Consider the following 21,027-nt stretch of genomic DNA (forward strand, 5'->3'; position numbering starts at 1 on the left):
TAAATGATAGTTCTTTTCTCTGTGGTTACAGCAGGGTCAATAGCTAGAATTAACCTGAATGCAGCCGTGTTTAAACTGAGTGTATATCCCCTTATGCATTAATAGGAAGTATAGTTGGCAATAGCATTGTTATTGAAATCAGATGGACCTAACATTCTCCCTTACTACTGCAGTGACCTTTAGATAACTTTTTTTTTTTTTTTGAGACAGGGTCTCGGTTTATCACCCAGGCTGGAGTGCAGTGGCACAATCTCAGCTCATTGCAGCCTCCACCTCCTGGATTCAAACAATTCTCCTGCTTCAGCCTCCCGAGTAGCTGGGATTACAGGCATGTGCCACCACACCTGTCTAATTTTTGTATTTTTAGTAGAGACAGGTTTCACCATATTGGCCAGGCTGGTCCTGAACTCCTGACCTCAAGTAATCCGCCGACCTCGGCCTCCCAAAGTGCTAGAATTATAGGCGAGCCACCACAGGCCAGGGATCTTAACCACTACTAGCTTTACCTTTCTTACCTGTTAAATAGTGCTTACACCGAATCTTATAATGCTGCTGAAAGAATTCCAGTAGCATAGCACCAGACATGATACTGTGACTTTTAAAAATGGCGGCTATTATTATGACAACTGTTTTAATTTTAGAGAGGGAGAACTACTAATTCCTACTAGTCAAGGGTAGCTCTAGGGTTTTTAGGGGTTAGTTTGCTAACCTGGTTATTTTTGCTGTTTTTTATTATAATTGATTCAAATAATTTGTGTGTTTTGGTTTACTCTATATCAGGCGTATATGTTGACTCTGTCAACAGCTTTCTGATTATTTTTTAGATGAAGATGCTAAGCATGAAGGATTTTTGTCCAAACACCTTTAAGCTCTTTACTCTTATTAAGTTTTGGGTAAATATCACCTTCAAGATTGAAGGAATAAGACACAGAAAGCATAATTATTTATTCATGATGGTCAGCTGGTCAGTTAGAGATGAGTAAAGCAAACCTTCAAGTATTTTTTCTTTCAGCAAAAGACCTGCATGTAATACCCAGAACATCAGTCATCAGCTAGCAAGTCCTGTCATTCTTGTTCATATATTCTGCATCTTTTATTTTTTCTTTTGAGTGAAACTGCCCTGATTCTGACCTTTGTTGAATCTTCTGGATTCTGTTGTATGTAGTAGCTTTGGACTAGGTCTTTCTCCTTCAGGCCTGGCTCCCACAACTACTCACACATGCTGTCCACATGGTAGCTCCTGTGTGCCACCCCCATCCCTCATGCTCACTGTGCTTTAGTGCATCCTGCACACAGCTTTTAGCTTATTCTTTCAAAATATTATTTTCTTCAGCTAGTTAAAACTTTCCCCTTTCCACTTCCTTCCCCCTCCTCCAATCCTTTCTTCTCTTCAAATGCCTTTGTACATTCCAGTCTCTCAGCTTTTATTCCTGTGGTTTTGCTTTCTAGTCTGCCTGTCCTCATATTTTTAGTTGCCTGTTTTCTGAGCAGTCTTCTTCTAGCAAGTCATTACTAATTCCCCAGCTCCATCTGATTGCTTCTTTTCAGGATGCGTGCAGTTCATATTGTCTGTGTGTATTCTTCATTTGTTACATGTTGGTTATGGCCTGTGGTGTATGGTTTTTAAAATTGTTTTAGATTATCTACCTTTTTCATTTTACAGATGAGGAAACTGAGGCCCAGAATGATGGATTGGCCTTTATCATGTTCAGTGCTTTAGTCATCATGGGCACTCAGTAAATGCAGTTTGCTGGAGCAAGGTGTCTGTTTCTCTCTGTCTCTCTCTCTCTCTCCCCCGTTGTGTGTGTGTGCACCCGTGTGTGTGTGTGTCTGTGTGTGTGTGTGTGTGAGAGAGAGAGAGAGGGAGTTTTAAGGTGAGGGAAAGGAAGCTTAGTTATAAGTTTAGTTCTGCCACCCAGTTTCCAAATATAACTCTTTCTCTCCTTCATGTTTCCCTTTCTTTATACTTCCCTTTCTTTTCTTTTCTCTCTCTTTCTCTTTCTTTTTTTTTGCTTTGAGACAGGGTCTCACTCTGTTTCCCAGGCTGGAGTGCAGTGACGTGATCATAGCTCACTGCAGCCTCGATCTCCTGAACTCAAGCAAGCCTCCCACGTTAGCCTCCCAAGTTTCTGGGACTATAGGCATGTGCCACCACACCTGGCTGATTTTTTTTTTTTTCTAAATGTTTAGTAGAGACAAGGTCTCACTATGTTGCCCAGGCTGGTTTCAAACTCTTGAGCTCAAGCAGTCCTCCTGCCTTGGCCTCCCAAAGTGCTGGGTGCTATTACAGGCATGAGCCACTGTGCCTGGCCCTGTACTTCCCTTTCCTTTTCCTATTTTTGCACAGTTTTAAGTTCTGTATTCTTCCTTTTATATTCACAGCAGTGTGACATTTGAAGGGACAGAGGTTGGTGGGGACTAGCCCAATTCCATATAAATTTTTCCCTTTGTTTGCAACCAATTATATCATCTCTGAAGACTCCTTGGTGAACATCAGCCACCTCTTCTCAGAAATTATTACTGCCTTCGAAGGTGAACTATACAAGGTAGTTAAGATTATACTGAGTTTCAAGAATTTAAATTATGAGATGAGGTTGAGGGTTTTGGCCTGTTTCTCACTGGAAAAGTGACTTCCCAGGTGATCTATTTAAAATTTTGAAATCTTTGAAAATTCAGTGAACCTATGGACTAAGCAGCCAGGAAGGCAGCATAAGGCGAGAGACTGAGTGAGTCAGTTAACATTTAATGAACACCCACTGTGGGTAGAACCTTGTTGAAGAGATGTTAATAAAACCGGAGTCTATTAAAGGTAGATGGTGATAAAGCAATTGATGAGGTAACGGAAGGGAATCAAGGATTAAGAAAAATACCCGTACCGTTTCAGTGTGTGTGTTACACCCTTAACATTTTTCACATGTGTCCATAGCTGTGGTCGATTTGCTTCAGGAATTAACAGATATAGACACCCTCCATGAGAGTGAAGAGGGAGCAGAAGTGCTCATCGATGCTCTGGTAAGTTGCACATCCTCTGGGGTTTTGCAGGTTTGTATAAGTTGTTGGCATTACCACCATCATCATCTCGGAGAGTGGGCACCAGGTGGAACTCCACGGCAAGGCTGGAGTGTGGTGAGGCTGGAGTGAATAAGGAGAGTAAAAAAGTAGAGATGTGACTGGGGCAGTGCTTTATGCTTTGGAACTGTGTCAGGTAGAGGCCTCACCCTTGTTAAGTCTCTGCTGTGGGCAGGGCCACTTCTTGTTCTTCTCACCACATCCTCTCACATGGGCATTATTGCTATCATTCCCATTTACAGCCATGAAGCTGTGGCTTAGAGAGGCCAAACAAATGGCCCATGGTCACACAGCCAGGATTTGAACCTGTGGTCTCCTAGACTCTATATTTTCTGCCCCTTTCTTTCCTCCTCTCTTTCGTTGCTACTGACCTTTTTACAAAGAGCTTTCACAAATGTTTTTGTCATCTGGACTTTCTAATCTCAAGTGCCAGTGAGAACAGGTATTATTATTATTACTTATTTTACAGATAGGTCATCAGAGAGGAATTGGAGAATGTTAAAAATAAGAACAAACTTTATAGCTCATTGAGGCCAGAATGGCATTCCCTGCCTGTAGACAACAAGGCAGTTGATTTCTGCCATCTTTTGAGGAGCCTAGGCAAGGCCTCAGAATGTTCCTCAGCTATTGATCCACACAGCAGCTAACCCAGAGGAGTTGGTCTGTGAGGTGCAGCTGTGACCAGGTGCCAGCTAGGCAAACTGCCTTACATGTGAGGAAACCCAGCTGCAGAAGTGAAGCCTCCCGCTGGGTCGCTCAGCCCATCCTGTGACAGCTGATAAAAGAGCCTGCATGTTCTGATCCCCAACACAATTCTGTTTCCACTGCCCCATATTCCGTAGTTCACTGGTGATCAGAAAGGGCCACAAAGCTGCAAAGGCACCCCAGCTGGCCAGCGGCAGAAGTGCATCTAGTCCAGCCCCTACCCTGATACCACCTGTGGAGCTCTGTCCACCTGCAGAGCTGTATCCCTCCTCAAGGCTCTGTGGATTGTTCTTCCTTCTGTTGTTTCTCTTGTCTTTTCTCTCTGGTAAGAATGTTAGTATTGGTTTGACTCAGTTAGCAGTTGATCAAAGATCACTCCAGCCATTTGTATTAGAAGCACCTGGGCTGCTTGTTTGGCTACTTTCTAGTCCTACCCAAGACCCACTGAATCAGAATGGCTGGGCCTGGGGTCCCAGATGATCCCGAAACCCCACTGCTACACTGCCCACCTGCTCCTCACCCTTTCTCATAATGTTCTCAACACTAGAAATTTCCCATGTGCCGTGCTCGCTGCTGGCATTTGGTGTGAATGAAGGTGTTGTGAACCCACTGGTTATGAAGAACTGGCTCTTACAGAGAGTGAGGCTGGAGTCCAGCAGGGCCATTTATGACCGAGTATAATGAAAATTTCTATGGCCATTTTTCTTTCAGGCTCCTTTAGAGAGCAAACTGCTACTTTTGTAGAATTCAGGGCCTTTATTTTTCCTTTGAACCACTGTGCAGAAAGAAAAGGATGATGTTGAGATGTCCTTTTGTTTTGAGGGGCGTCTGAGGAAAGACTGTGGCACTTGCTCCTACTCTGTGTCCCCGCAGTGTCGTTTGTGCAGTCTTACCTTCCAGAGGTTAATTACATGGCCCTGAATGAGCCTTCCTGCCTGGTCCCTGGGCTGATTTTAATTACCATCCTTTGCCTGTCTGAATAGGGAAGACGAGAGAGGAATAGCTAGCCTGGCTGTTGCATGTAAAACGTACCCAGAAACAGCAATTCACACAAAAGCCCCCTTTGTTTTTTCTGTGTTGCCAAGCCCACCAACAAAAGCTGCATCTTGGCAGATTTTATTGTTTGTTTGGAAAGAAACAGTTCACCCTCAGTCTGGGGAGCCATTAGGTAACTGCTATGCAGGATGTTCTGTTTGTTTACTTTAGTTTTTATTTTTATTATTATTATATTAGTTTAAGATTTTGACTCTTACAGGTTTATCCTGGTGGGGCTGTTAGGAATCACAAGCATTGAACATTCCTGGACTCCAGTAGATTATTTGCTTGTCTGCAACCAGTCAGAAGTCATAAGTAAATATCAGAGAACAGAACCAGCGGTGGTCTTCCATTTACTTTTTTTACTCTTGGCTGCATTCAGGAAGAAATTTGATAAGTACTCTCATATTACAAGGGTTGAGTTGTCTTTGTAGTTTTAATTTGGGGCCAATATCTGAGGCCTAGAATTGCATGAGCAGAGGCTAGAGGGCATGTGGCAGAATTTATTGTGGTGTGCAGTTTGCAGTTATTGCTTTGGTCTTTGTCCCAGTTGGAAGTCCTAAGCAATAGGATAGCACATTTGTGGGGAAAGAACACTGTCCTGGCATTCTCAGGGATCTTCGGGGTTTTAAAATTTGGTTCATATCCACTGCTGTTACTTATGCAAAAGGCAAATATTTGTGCTTTGTGACAAGTTGATCTGGTAGCCTGGAAAATTGACTCTTTTCTGAAGAGTGGTAAACAAGAGGGTATATTGCTTTGATGGCAATTCTCTGGCTTACCTCTCCACAGATGACTTTGGACTTCTTAAGAATGATGATTAAATTACAGTCATTTTTCTACTTGCCAGTCCCCAAACTTGCCATGTGCTAGGTAGTCCCATGCCTTCGCTCATGCTTTGCCTTCCACTTGCCTAGCCTTGCTTCTCTGGGGCTACCTGGACTACTACCTCTCATCCCTTTATCTCTTCCCTTTTGAGTTTTTTTCCAGACTTATCACCTCAGCAAGATGTGTGGTTCTAGCACTTTGTACATTCTGGCACTTGTCACATTGGATTATAGATGTCTGTTTATAAGTTTGTCCTTCCTGAGGTGTGATCCCCATCAGGGGAGTGGTCAGAGCAGTGACTTTGTCATTTACCAATTCTGTGTCCTTGGGAAAGTTACTAACCTCTCCATACTGTTTCTTTCTCTATAAAATGGAGATAACAGTAGTGCCTATCATACAGTACCAAAGTGATGAACAAGTGAGATATTTAATAAGTCTTTAGAACAGTCTGGCACAGAGTAAACACCTGATAAATGTTGGCCATTATCATTATAAAGGTACTAGGCCTGGCAGATATTAAGCACTTAGCAAATGTCAGGTTAAAATTGTATGTATCATCTACCACACAGTAAGATGTCTGTGAATATTGAGTTCACAAACATTTTTTTCAGTTTAAAAAATATTTCAAAAACATTTTGAACAAACACTCAATAAAACCACATTTGGATGGGGTGGGCCTAAATAAGAAATGAGAGGATAGAGCTTTAGTTTAAAAAACAAAAAAAGGAAGAAGTAAGTAATGATAATACAAGGCAGAACATTGAAAACAGCTATGAGAGAGGCAGGCTTCTGTGGGCACAAAGAGAGAGCGCTCGCTTCTGATGGAATAATCAGGAAGGGCTGCAGAGATGCAGGCATAGGCGATGGCCTCTGAAAGGGGGCTTTAATATGAGAGCATATGGAGGTGTCCCAGCCAATGGAGATGGAAGTGTGGCTGGGTGGTGTGGCTGGGTGGTGTAGCTGGCCAGTGTCTAGGAGCCAGCATTTGCTTTATAGAAATGCTTTATAGAGTTCCACAAAAAGTGGCTTTGATGTGGACTGCCAGGGGACTACCCTGTGTACCCATTCCTGCACTCAGTTAACTCTACTGAAATGTTAAACTTTGAAGCCCTATCTCAGTTTGCCTTGGGCTTGGTTGGCAATGGATTTGTCCTGCCCAGGTGAGGCTGAGGTTGGCCAGGTTTATGTTGCTGTAAGGGTACTTACTACGAAAATTCCTGGATCCTATTCCTTCCCATTTCCATTCATGTTCTCACCTTCATCTGTATTTGTTCCAAAGCAAAATTCATTTGTTCATTTGTTCACTAAATGTTTATTGAGCTCTTGATGTGTTCCTGATTGTAGGAACCAGGTATATAGCTGTGAGCAAGCCTGACAAAGCCTCTGCTTTTGTGGAGCTCACATGGTATGAGTGTGGGGAGAAACAGTAGATACATAAACAAGAAAACTATCAGAGAGTGGTTCTCTATTTAAGAGAATTAAAATAGAGTGATGTGATGTAGAGTAGCTGGGAAGTCAGGTTGGATTAAATAGTTGGGCGAGGCCTGAGTTCTGGAAGAAACCAGCCATTCAGAATGAAGAGCAGGATGGGAAAAGGGCAAAAGACCTAAGACAAGACTGAGGTTGACATATTCAAGAAACAGAGAAGGGGCCAGTCTTGTTAATGTGCTGGAGTGAGGGGAGAAAGCAGAGTCAGGGCCAGACCATGCTGGGCTCTGTGGGCCTCGGTGAAGAGGTTGGGTGGCATTGCCAGGGTGAAGGGAAGTAATTAGAGGATGTAAGCAGGGGAATGGCGTCGTAGCCTGACCAGCATTTTAAACAGAGCATCTAGCCGCTGTGTGGATAATGGACTGGAGGGGCAAGAATGGAAGCTAAAAAGTTACAGCTAGGATACAACAGGCCTGAGTTTTGCTTTATGACCATGTTACCATATTATTCTCAAAACTTGTTTGATCAAGATTCAGTGGGTGTGGGGTTTTATTGTTATTACTGTTTTTTAAATATGAAATTCCTGAAACTCCTAGTAGGCAGAAAAATCCCAATCTAACTCTTGAGAAAGCTTATTGGCAGATCGTACCAGATAGAAAAAGAAGCCTCCTTCAAACCCTCTCATCTGTCTCTTTTTTATTTCCTCCTCTTCTCTTATATCCATCCTCTTTGGTCAAGTGGAAGATGATGTGTGATCATGCCCTTGAACTTTACCTCCCAGAATATTGTTTGGGATGCCTGCTAACAATCAGAAATAACAAATGACTTAGCAGAAAACATCATGCCCAAGACAGTCCTGATTTCCAAGGCAAGGGTTGCTCTGGCTGATGCTTTAATCCCTAAGCAGGATTTGTTTTTAGTTTCAGACTTTGTCACAGGTCCAGAAAATTGAAGATAGACCCAAGGGGTTAGAGGGAATAGAATAGAATGCTAATATGTACTTTTACTGAGCGATATCCAGAGCTATGCGTAATATAAATATTTTTTGAAGGGTTTTCTGAGCTAAATGTATTTTGACTGCTTTTGGCCTTCCTGCAATCAGATAAAATTGCATTTAACCCAACTAAACATAAAGTTTCACAGTTTGCAAGCTTAAAAAGGCTGCCTGTTAGAAGTTGGATTTCCATAGCAAGAAAAAAGATTTTCCTCCAGCCAGAGGCCCGTTATCCGTAACCATTCAGCTCTAGGACTTAAATGCATTGCTCACTGACAGTGTCCCCCTACCTTCTAGACAGCAGAGATGGGAAACGTAACTAAGAATCAAAGAAAGGGGGGAAAATAATGCAGGTAAAGCGGCAATAAGCAATTAAAATTGGTGTAGCAGTTTGCAGAACTGGCAAGCAGTGTGATACCCAGTGGAGTGGCAGTGTCTCCTGCTTTAGGATTCAGGGAGATTATAAGTCAGTCAGGGTGATTTAGGGAAAAACTTACTGTGACATGATTCATATTTCCCCCCCAGATGTTTTTCTGTTTTTTCTCATGTACTCAAAATGTCCAGTTAATTAAGGAAAACACTGTAGTGGATTTCTTTAGTGAAGCTTTTGCTGGCTGTGAGATTTGAGAGCAAGATTGTATAGCTCTTGGCACAAGATGGGAAAACAGCACTTTCCTGTATTTACAGGCTCCCAAATCTGGCATCAGTGTTTCTTCAGATAGCATCCCCTTCTTTTTCCTCATACCAGGGCATAAAGGAGAGCCTAGAAAAATCTAATTCATTTGTGATTCAGGTATCACAAATTAGTCAATTATTTCACCTTTCCCTTGTCCATATATTTCCCTTAAGCCTCACCCAGACAGAGTAAAAAGTCCATGTTTCAAGATCTATGCCACCTACCATTGCCTGCCTCCTCAAGCTCGGTTTGAATTGTGTCTATAGAATACCTTACACGCAAGGGCTCTGGAAGTATTGGTTGGATGAGATCGTTTCCTTCTTTTTTCTCCCTCCATTCTCTCCTGTCATTGAATTCATGGGGGATTATGGGAAAAAGTAGAGTTGGAGTTGGGCACTTCTGCCACCAGCTTTGTGACTTCAGTCAGGCTAATTAACCTCGCGGAGCCTTTACTTTCTTGCCTGTGAAAGATGTGAGAATTACACGAGGATAAACGGAGCAATTACAGTGCACAAACTATGTGTTCCATCAGTTTATTTAAATCTAGCAAGATTACTGAGTATCTGCCGTATATGGCATTGTAGTAGACTTGGGGTATACAAAGATGAATGAAGCAAGGTGCTGCCTTTCAGGAACTTGGCTTTTTCTTAGCCAGTGGAAGAGAGGAACAGTGAATAATCAGGTATCAACAGCGTAAAGGGCTGGATTCAAACCTTCTGCTTGATTCTTTGAGCAGCTGCCATGAACTAGACCTAGGGTAAGGCCTGTTACATATTTTCATTTACTCTTTAGCACTTATCCCCATTTCATAAGTGAGGAAACCGAAACACTGAGAGGGAGGATAACACAAATATACAGCAGACCGTGTCTTCAGATGTGGCTTTACTTATTGGCTGTGCTTAAGAATCCATTACCAGATGGATCATCCCTTCTTGATGATAGAAAACTAGGTGTTTCCTTGGTTATCTTCCTTGGTGTGCCTCAGGGCTACCTAAGGGCAGTCTCCCTAGAACACAGATTGTGCACAGGAGGTAGCATGAAGTAGTAAAAGCATTATTTCACCTAATAATGCTTTATAGGGTCTTACCTAAGGATAATAATGCTTTATAGGGTCTCACCTAAGGAGAAGGAAGCCTGGTTTTTGCCTTTGCCTCCACTGCTCCATAGCTGTGTAGTCTTGGCTGAGTCACTAATGTCTTGAACATCAGCTGTATGATGTGGCTACTGAAAGTTCCCTATCCGTTTCAACAAGTGTGACTCCATTAAGAGAAATACAGTAGCTTTCTGTGCATTCAATGTCATACAAATAGAAGATATTTTATTGTGTTGATTATTCCTTTTAAGAGGGAACTATAAATTCTTCATAAGTAGTAGTTTCATAAAAGCTTAGCAAGGAAACAGGAATGTTTTGAGGTCAACATCAAATGTGACTGGTGCACATTCTAGTGAAACATCTTTTGGTGCATTGGCCTAAAGACGTGTTTTGGCTTGAATGAACCGTTGACCTGACTTAAGATGGCATTCTCGTAAGGTAGTACCACAGAGAAGGAGAAAGAGCACAGGGCTTGGTTTCAGATGGTCTGTGTTCAAGTGCTAACACTGACACTCACCAACCTTTTAACCTTGAATTTTACTTTGTCTCCTTGAGCTCCAGTTGACTCATCTGAAGTTAGAGATAATGATGCCTGCCTTTTACTTACCTCAGGGTCACTTTAAGACTTAAAAGAGATAATGGGATGGGAGAGCACCTTGTAACCGTAGATTGCTGCTTATTTACTTACTTTGTTCATTCAAATAGTGGAGAAGTAAGTATGGGAACGGGAACATTTTGGGGACCATTTTGTGACATCCCTCTCTCCTTTTGCTTCGCTATTCTTGCAGGTGGATGGGCAGGTGGTAGCACTGCTGGTACAGAATCTGGAGCGCCTGGATGAGTCTGTGAAAGAGGAGGCAGATGGCGTCCACAACACTCTGGGTGAGAGGAAGGGGCTTGCCATTGCCTGAGTTGCTTTGTGTTTGTTTTGGGACTCTGTACTCATTTCCCTTCCTTCTTCATAATAGAGTCAATAGCAGGAGTGTTTTCCTTCCTTCTGCTCCCAAACTGCCTTCTCAGAAATGAAGACCTTTGTGTAAATTTCATATAACTGCAGCTTTGGTTTGGCTTGTAGGTAATGAAAACAGAAATCCACTAAGTAGATAACCTTCCTAGACAAAAACCACTGGCTCTGGTTAGCAGGCCTTTGCCTCCAAACGTTAGGATGAAGCCTATGCTGGTTAATTTTGTTTCCTTTGGAATGTGTATATTTAAACATTTTAAATCCTTTTAAGTCGTTTTTTCTTGTCACTTTCCTTTAATGGAACTGCAAACTTTTGGACCATTCTGTACCTTTGTAGGACATTTTATTTGAAAAAGAGTTTTTCTTTCTCTTCTTAGGTATAGACTACCACGTAAACTGTGATTTGAAATATTGCTACTACTTGGCTGTCCCTACATCAGATTTTCATTTAAGTGGATTCCTCTGTAGTATTTCTCCTCTTCCTTCTCCTCCTTGAATCTCCCCAGTCTTTCCTTTTGTAAAGTTGTTGAACCAATATCCTATTTAAAATTGTGTTTTGGGGGTAGCTCTCTTTATTACTGGTCACTGTCTTATAAAACCAGGGATGACATATCTGTAAACAGAGCTTGAGAAATGAACAAGGCCCAGTGGAAGCAGAAAATTTGATGAGATTAAATTTTTTTTTTTTAGCTTCTTTGTGTACCACAGATTTCTGTTGTAGTTCTGGATTCTGTTCCATGAGGATTATCATAAAGAAGGGGAAATATGGGCACCTGGGGGGAAGAGGAGGAACACAACACTCTGTAATTTGGGTTGGCTGTAGTCTAGAGCCAGAATTTGGCATTGCCATTTGTTAGTAGAGTGCTGGATTTTGCGGTATCAAAAGTCTGTTAACTGACTGCTAACTGTCAATAAAAAGTACTAGCCTGCCAGTCTACAGAGATCTATTTGCAGCTCGGTCAGCTACTAACAGCTCAGGAGAGTCTTCCCTCTCTCTCGCTTATTGAGTGCCTGGTGTTCGTCAGGCACTGTGCTAGATACTAAGGTAGATTATGGTGAAGTAGGCATGGTTCTGCTCCTGACAGGGCAGACAGATAGGTGAGTCCTGAAAAGAAAGGAAAGACAATGCTGGGTGACAGATGGTATCATAGGAGTCAGTGAAAAGCACTGTGGGAATGAAGAGGAAGAGCCTCCAAATTGCTGGATAGGAGCAGCTATCTCCTGTGCATGACTGTGGCTGAATATGAAGACAGGTGCATTTTGACAGGTGGAGGAGTGGGAGAAGGGCCTTCATGAGGGGAGTATCATTTGCAAAGTCATGAATGGGGCTGGGATTTGAGGAAAGACTAAAAATGGCCTGTGACAGTCAGAGGTGGGAGATGGAACTGGAGGAGTAAGTTTGTCCAGATAATGGAAGACCTTGTAAACCATGGCAGGAAGCTTGGATTTTGTTCGAGTGAACAATAGGAAGCCATCTAAAATATAGGCAGAAGAATAGGATAAAGTCATGGAAGATTAAAACGAATGAGTTGATTTTTGTAGGAAATGGCAGAAAGTAATTCAGGGTGTCGTAGTGCTCTTCATCTCTCAGGGTTTCATTGCTCCTCTGCTTCCACAGCTTCGTGCTTCCCGTGCCTGGTCATCCTTTAACTTGCCACTGGGGAGGCTGATGTGGGCAAAGGAGTGAGAAAGAAGATAGGAGGTGTGGTGATTTCTTCAGCCCTTTCTCCTTTAAAATTCACACCCAATGTGTTCTGGGTATTGTGTTTAGGGAACACAGAAGTGTATCTGTTTCATGATAGTAACATATTCCAGGATACGGAGTGGAAGGGGGGCTGAAAGAAATGAAACCATTTGATATTAAGGACTCTAGGTGATTAAAAAAAAAAAGATCTCCTTTTTCGTATCATAGTCATGCAATAACTTTTTTTTCCTCCTAATTTTTAATTTTTTTATTAAGCAACACTTTGACTGTTGTAGGAGATAGCAGGACCAATTATATTTGCTTCCTAGTACCTGGGAGTTACCTCTGCCAGCATGGCCTTTCCCCTCTGTGCATGTTATTTTGTTCAATTAAAAAGACCATGCTTGCCTGCTTTGCAATATTCTTGCTTCCACCTGATGCAGGGAAATAGAACTGCAAATGGATGAATCAGGAAATGAAGAGACTCTTGAGTTCACCAGCCCCTGATTTTTCCCTAAGGCTTTTGCCTAGCTCTCTATCTCTTTGGTTATGGGTTTCTGGGACTCATTAGGGACTGGGTGGGACTTCTTAGGCAGATACCCACCCTTTTGTGTGTTCTGCTCTAGTGTTGTTCCCTATTAGCATGGAAAATCTATCACTTAGCTCTTTTGTGAGTTCCATCATTTTCAGTTATGAGTTTTACCTGTAGCATAACTGAAAGAAGAAAACCACAGCAACTCCCTGGTTAATCTGAAAATGACAACCCAGCATCTGGCTGGGAGTAATGCAGGGAATTGGGGAGAGGAATAACATGCCTGTCATGGGGAGCAAGCTTGTTGCAGATGGAAACAAAGTTACCCTCCCAAATGACTGGTGTCTGTCTCCCTTCAGCTATTGTGGAAAACATGGCTGAGTTCCGGCCTGAGATGTGTACAGAGGGTGCCCAGCAGGGTCTTCTACAGTGGCTGTTGAAGAGGCTGAAGGTGAGTTTGGCTGTGGGGAACTGCAGCTCATACCTGTCTTTGCTCTGGGCTTGATTGATGCTGGGTTATTGGCATAGACTGTTATGCTGGGCCATATGATCTAGTTTGGGAAGCTTCTGGTACCTCTTGCTGCTTCTCTGTTTTTGTTCGTTTTAAAACAAGAGGATTTAAAAATAGTCTTTAGTACCTCTGAAAATACAAACATGTTATAAATACAAATTCATGTGACACAAAAGGTATAAAACTGAAAAGATCCCCTCTGCTGATCCCTTGTAGTTCCACTTCCCAGAGGCAGTCACTCTTAACAATATTATATCCATTCTCTCAGAAATTTTCTATGTATATGAGAGAGTGTGTGTTTCACAAACAGAATTGTGTAATATTTTCTTATGCAAGTTGATTTTCTCGCTGAACTAATTACTGCTTAGTTAGTATTCCACTATACCGATGTACCAAAATTAATCTCATCATTCCCACTGGTAAGTTTGTACTGTTATAAACAGTGCGGCTGTGAATACAGTAGTCCCCTCTTATCTGTGGTTTTGCTTTCTGCGTTTTAGTTACTCACAGTTAACCATGGTCTGAAAACAGGTAAATATAGTACTAAAAGGTATTTTGAGAGAGAGACCACATTCACAAAACTTTTATTACAGTATATTGTTATAATAGTTCTATTTTATTATTGTTGTTAATTTCTTACTGTGCCTAATTTATAAACTTTTTTTTGTTTGTTTGTTTGTTTTTTGTTTTTTTTTTGAAACTGAGTCTCACTCACTCTGTTGCCCAGGGTGGAGTACAGTGGCATGATCTTGGCTCACTGCAACCTCTGCCTCCCGGGTTAAGGTGATTCTCCTGCCTCAGCTTCCTGAGTAGCTGGGATTACAGGTGTGCGCCACCACGCCTGGCTAATTTTTGTATTTTTAGTAGAGATGGGGTTTCACCATGTTAGCCAGGCTAGTCTCGAACTCCTGATCTCAAGTGATCCACCCGCCTCGGTCTCCCAGAGTGCTGGGATTACAGGCGTGAAACACCGTCCCTGGCCTATAAATTAAACTTTATTATAGGTACATATATAGGAAAAAAACATAGTAAATACAGAATTTATCTGTAGTTTCAGGCATCCACTGGGGGCCTTGGATCCTATCCCCCACAGATAAGGGGGGGACTACTGTATACAGACTTTTTAAAATATACATTTGTCTCAGTTTATCTGTACGATAAATTCATAGAAGTAGAATTGATAGGCCAAAGGCTATGCATATTAACATTTTTTGTAGTATTGCAAAATATATTCCCACTGATTTATCATATCCCACTGATAAATCAGCTGCCCCACTGATTTAGAGTTATCTGTTTCCCTCTGTTTCTAGTTAATCTGATAGTGAAAACTGGTATTATTTTAATTTGTAATTTTAACATCAAGTGAAGTGTGTTGGCTTCTTGTTGATTAGCCATTTGTATTCATGTCTTTTAGCTTCATATTTATATTCTTTGTCCATATTTCTATTGAATTGTTCATTCTCTTACCATAGTCCTTGTGATTGTCTTTTTAACAGTTAGTATTGTCTAATAGAGTAAATGAGAAAAAGAAGAGGCAAGAGCTCCTCTCAGAACAGTTTGAACCAAAGGTGTGATGGGAGGCAGTTTGGAACTGCTTATATGCTATTGAAATGGCCCTCGGGCAGGCAAGGATCCTAACTTTTTGGTGAGAAGGAGGCACTTGTTTGTAGCTAAAGTAATGCTCTAAGTAATGGCCTTGCTCTGCTTCAGAATGTCATAAACATCCAGAAAGTCTGGCGTGTATCAGGTCAGATTTGTCCTCCACTGTCTTGGCAGGGCTAAAGGAGAAGGTTCTGCCTAAGATATCATATGCTGCATGGTTTTCTCCGTTTCTGACACTCTAGTCTTCTCCAGTCCTACTTATTCAACCATTTGTTACCATTAAATCTGTAACCTTGATTTACATAACATATTGGCCCAAGGATGCTCAGCTAGCCCAGCTGCTACCATCAGTATGAGCACATTTGCCTAGCAGAGGTCAGTAACTCTTAACTCCCTCCAAACCCCATCCCTCTTGCCTTTCAGTCTTGCATCCAGCAAGTAGTTAATTCAGGCATTGTCATTTGCAACTTCCTTTTGACCTCCTTTCTTGAGTCTAAATATCCTTTGGTTTTAGAACTAGACTTGTTTCTCATTTAATTTCCTTTACATCTCTCTAAACTCAGTTTCTTCTTTCCTCAGTATTCAACACATTTTTATTCTCCAAAGCCTTGAGACATTTTGGGAACAATGAGTGGAGGAGAGGAAAGTAGAGCACCGAGTTTTAAGGGGATGGCATAGATGTCAGGGACCTGAGTTGTTGGGGGAGTAGTCACAGGTTAGGGATGCAACCTTGAAATATACAAAATAATTCAATAGTTTTTTGTCTCTGTTATGTCAGGACAGATTTTTCCAAGTTACTTGAGACTTCATACTGACTCAGGGATCTTCATTAAACTAGAATGTCAGACCTTCTGCCTTTTGTTGAAACTTGCCAGAGTCTTTTTTTTTTTTTTAATTGGTAACATAGGAAGGGAAATTGACTTTTGAGTGTTTGGCTTGGATGCCATTACCCTTATGATCATAACGAAGGGGCCCATTTGATAGTTTAGCAAGCTATTGACTCTTGCCACATAGGCACTGCATTGATGTAATCCTCGGGGCATAAATAGCCATGTTGCTGTCTCTGAAACAGTTTTCAGGCTTTTAGGGATATTTAAACATCAAAATGCTATTTGGGTTTTTTACTGGTAAGCAAGTGCTTTTAGAAGAAAACTATGCTGCCCAGGCTTAATTAATTCTTTCATTAATTAGTTAATGAAATAAAGTCCTGCTTAAGGATGAAGCCAGCAAGAGGGCATGTCCTTCGCAGCAATGCCTTGCTCTTATTTCTCATAATCTGGGGACTGTTATAATCTTCATTCTCTTCAACATCATGGTGACTCTTAGTGAGTACTGGACTCAGATCCTGACTTTCCCTTATTAGCTGTGTAATTGTGGGTAATGGCCTCTTAACTTTTCTGGCCTGTTTTTTCCTTTGAAAAATGGGGATCATACTCCCTGCCCTTCCAATCTCACAGGGTTATTGCGAAATCAAATATGATAATGCTTTTAAATTGTAAAGATGTTATAGCAGTGGGTTTCAGCTGGGGGTTTGTATTAAGATCACCAGTGGAACTGAACAAATACAGATTCCCACACTGTACCCTAGACCTACCGTCTCAGTCTCTGTCTTTGGTATATTTTAGAAAGGTTTCAAACACATGTGATTCTAATGTACAACTCTCACTAAGATCCACTTGTCTCTGGAAATGTGGACCTTCTTGTTAACCATTTTACTCAGGAGACTAATTTAAAACTCCATTTTCACTATGCCATTACCCATTCAGAAACTTACCTGTAGTGATGCTGTGCGTTCTACATCAGATCCCACCTTCTCTGCCTCTTACCCTGGCCCAATTTGACCTTTTCATTTTTCAGTTTTGAAACATTGGCCTTTGTTACCTTTTAAATACCTTTTTTTTTTTTTTTTAAACCTATCTCCTGCTCTGCAAAGGTCAAAATTATCTTGACCTCTGTGTCTGGCTTTGTTCACACTCCTGACTCTACCAGGAATGACTGGCTCCTCTCTTCCATTTGTATTTCTAAATGTTACACACCCTTCATGAAACAGCTTAAATCCCTAATCTTCTGTGTAGCCTCCATCACTTTTAGAACTGAAAGGAAATCTATAAGTTCTGTTGTAGATAAAAAATTTAAAATTGAGACCTATCGATATTAAGTGCCTTGCCCAAACCCCTGTAGCTAGTTAGAGATAGAGCTAGGATTAAGACCCAAGCCTCCAGAATTTTCTTCATGCCCCCTTTCCACAGCACTTTGCCCCCAGCCTATACTGCCCACTTTCTTTTATAAAAAATCAACCCCTTCATCTTTTTCCAATGGGTTCTTTTGCGAGAGTTGGCCTATCTGGATTCTAGCATCTACCCGTAACTGCATGACGCTCGCCCTCATGGAGCATCTTCTCTCCATCTGTAAAGTGGAGATGACTCCATCACCTGGTCAACTTGAATATTCTTATGTGTGCTGATTTTCTTTCTCTAAATGTCTCTAAATTTTATAATTACAAGGACTGTGTCTCTGTCATATCTGTACCTCCTCCCAGCTATTCTCAAACTGTGGTTCCCAGCCAGGAGCATCAGCATCACCTAGTGCCTTGTTAGAAATGCAAATTCTTGGGTCCACCCAGACCCACTGAGTCTGCAAAGTTGGAGTGGAGCCTGGTAGTCTGTGTTTGTTGCTGTTGTTGCTGTTGTTGTTGTTGTTTTTGAGACGGAGTCTCGCTCTGTCGCCCAGGCTGGAGTGCAGTGGCGATCTTGGCTTACTGCAAGCTCCGCCTCCTGGGTTCACGCCATTCTCCTGCCTCAGCCTCCTGAGTAGCTGGGACTACAGGCACCCGCCACCACATCCAGCTAATTTTTTGTATTGTTAGTAGAGTCGGGGTTTCACCGTATTAGCCAGGATGGTATTGATCTCCTGACCTCGTGATCTGCCCGCCTTGGCCTCCCAAAGTGCTGGGATTACAGGTGTGAGCCACTGCACCGGGCCCAGTCTGTGTTTTAATAAGCCCTCAAGGTGATTCTGATGTAAGCTGAAGTCTGAGAACCAAGGTTCTAGAGTAATTATATCTAGATTGCTTGATAAAACCTTACGATTTGACTGATCATCTCATATTTATTCAGTAATCCTTGAGTAATTCTTAAGTGAGTGGCAAATTGGTGATAGCATTCTAGTGTTGGATTTCTCCTTTTTGTACTGGTAGCTTAGCAGTATATAGAGATATTCATGGATCTCTTCATCCAACAAATCAAACCTCACTAATTTATTCTAATGAGGATAAAAACCACTGCAGATGATTGCATTAAATGGATTAACAGGTAAATAGATAACAGTTGTGTGAGAGATGCTGCATCACAATTAATGTTTTTAATGGGGAATACAACCTTATTAGGATATTACGTACTATTGAAAATAACAGCAAAACCAAGTTTTATTTTTCTTTTCTAAAGAAACAAAATTGAGATTCCCTCTTGTTACCCAGTTAGGTCAATGCTTCAGAAACAGTTGCAGCGTTCAGTTAAGTTATATTACATGTACAGCTGGTTGATGCTAAAGTTCTTAGCCTCTATGACCAGAGGTTGGGATTTTGTAGGGCACAATCTGCTTTGACAATTGTACAGGGCTGTAGGTATGTCTGAACCTGCCCCATGTGTTCCAGGTATCAGAGGTGAGCTACAGATATAACCTGCAGCTTCTGGCTGTGGGTGGTAGCATAATTGTTTTGTACTTTCCAGAAAAGCAGCAGCTCCCAAAAAGGTGAAGTTTAATTTTATTCAAGGCTAGTACATGCTGAGTACAAACCTATGCATGACTCTATAATTACTCTGACAGCTGAAAGATTTAAGAGAGCCAGGCTCCTGGATAGGAGAGAGCCCTACAAGTTCCAAGTCCCGCTGATTAACTTTGCAAAGTCCAAGAGACTATACCTGCTAAGTAAAATCTCCTTTCTCCTGATTTTGATTAAATGTCTTTGAAATTTGGCAGTTTGGTATTGTGCAATCTCTGGCTGAGATTTAAACAGAAATAAAATATCCTTTGTAAGTTTTGTCTTTGGCTAGACATGAAAGATTACTTTCCTTTCTTCCCACCTGGCCTAATTTCTTCTGTTTCTTTTCTACCAGATTAAAACATTTGGTTGTCATCATCATCATCATCATCATCACTAAGTTTTCACCATCTGAGTTTCATGTATTGACTGCTCACTACATGCTAAAGTGTTTTTCTAGAACCTTCTTTCTTTCCTGTCTTTTTCTTTCTTTCTCTCTTTTTTTTTTTTTTTTTTTTTTTTTTTTGAGGCAGGGTCTCATGCTGTTGGCCAGGCTGGAGTGCGTTGGTGCCATCACTGCTCACTGCAGCCTCAACCTTCCAGGCTCAAGTGATTTTCCAACCTCAGCCTCCCAAGTAGCTGGGACTTCAGGTGCACACCACCACACCTAGCTAATGTTTGTAGTTTTTTGTAGAGATGAGGTCTCACTATGTTGCCCAGGCTGGTCTTGAACTCCTGGACTCAAGTGATCCTCCCGCCTCAGCTTCCCAAAGTGCTGGGAGTAGAGGTGTGAGCCACTGCGCCTGGCCACATACATTATTTCTAATCCTCACAAACAGCCCTCCCAAGAGGGTGCGGCTATCCCCAATTTACAGATAAAGAAATCCCAGAGAGAGAGGAAATAGTGTTGCCCAAACCACATGGGAACCACGTGGGAGAGCCTGTGAGCATTGGGCCTTGGCATCTTTGAAGCCACCTCCTCTTGCCAAGCTGCTTCCCAGCTGGCACTGCTTTTAGGTTCTGAAGCGTTGCAGAGCTCAGCGTTGGGGAGTTACCGGGCCTCATCATTTTGGTTTCCTGATTAGATTCTTCCTTCATGCCAATTTCTCAATCAGAACTTATATTTTAATTAAAAAATGATGAAGTTATCAGTCTGGTTTTTAAAAACTTACTTTGGGTAAATTGGAAACTCTTAGTAGTGTCTTACAGCAAAAGGTGGAGATTTCCTGTGGAACCAGGAATTCTCAATAGCAAGAAACTCAGCTGGTCGGTGCCTGTTATGTATACACCATTTCCCTTAGTACAGCCACTTCATGAGGAAGATATTAATTTGGCCAGTCTCATAGCTGGTAACTGTTAGAGCTGAGATTCTAATGCGGATATTTCTGGTTATGGTTGTCAGAAAAATTTGTGGTACCTACTGTGTGTTAGGTACTTTCATATTATGTTTATAAATTCTCATAGTAACTCTCCAAATAAGTGGGATTTTTTTTCTATTTCTTTTTTCTTTTTTTCATGTCAGTGCCCTTAATCAAAAAAGTGCTATTTTTTATTTTCATTTTACAGATGAGGAAACCGAGACTGAGAATGTTCCTTGGGTCATAGATTCCCATTGTCAGTTCACGGCATTCTTAGTGTCTCAGTAATTCTGTTTTTACAGCACCGCTATGCCAAAAAGTACCTAATAGTCTCATTTATTAAGTAGTTATGTCCAAACCATTTAATATATATTTATGTCCTTACAATTTATTAGCTATTTGAGAAGATAATACACACAAATTGAAAGAAAAATATTTTTATTTCATTCTTAAATACCATAGTTGGCTTCCTAATGGTATGTGTGCCTTTTGGTACTGCTCAAATCCTCAAACCTTAGGATCAGATTCAACGCCACGACCATCATTCTGATTTCACATTGATTTTCACAGTTATTTTTGTCAGAGCAGCTATCCAAACGCAGCTCCACAAAGATATGATGTCACCAGAAGAAATGTAACTTGAGCTCCTAGTTAATGCAGTGTTCAGCAGATGTCACATTTCACTGTTCTCCTTGAAAATTTAACATATCCTGTGGTGAATTCAATATGGCACCCCAGTTGCCACAGCGCAAAGTTGGAGAACTGCAGATTTGAGTCAACCTTAGGTG

The 21,027-nt window shown here is 41.5% G+C and overlaps 1 protein-coding gene across 2 annotated transcripts in view; it reads left to right on the plus strand.

The window, feature by feature from the left end:
- The window catches only part of CTNNBL1 (catenin beta like 1), a 180,447-nt gene that overhangs the window by 61,936 nt on the left and 97,484 nt on the right, over nucleotides 1–21,027 (plus strand). For both annotated transcript variants that reach the window (XM_054467725.2, XM_063659052.1), the window contains exons 5-7: nucleotides 2,915–3,012; nucleotides 10,617–10,710; nucleotides 13,368–13,459. In XM_054467725.2, the coding sequence (XP_054323700.1) occupies nucleotides 2,915–3,012; nucleotides 10,617–10,710; nucleotides 13,368–13,459 (284 nt within the window). The remainder of the gene's footprint in view (nucleotides 1–2,914; nucleotides 3,013–10,616; nucleotides 10,711–13,367; nucleotides 13,460–21,027) is intronic.

Source organism: Pongo pygmaeus, chromosome 21 (assembly GCF_028885625.2).
Source record: "Pongo pygmaeus isolate AG05252 chromosome 21, NHGRI_mPonPyg2-v2.0_pri, whole genome shotgun sequence".
NCBI lineage: Eukaryota > Metazoa > Chordata > Mammalia > Primates > Hominidae > Pongo > Pongo pygmaeus.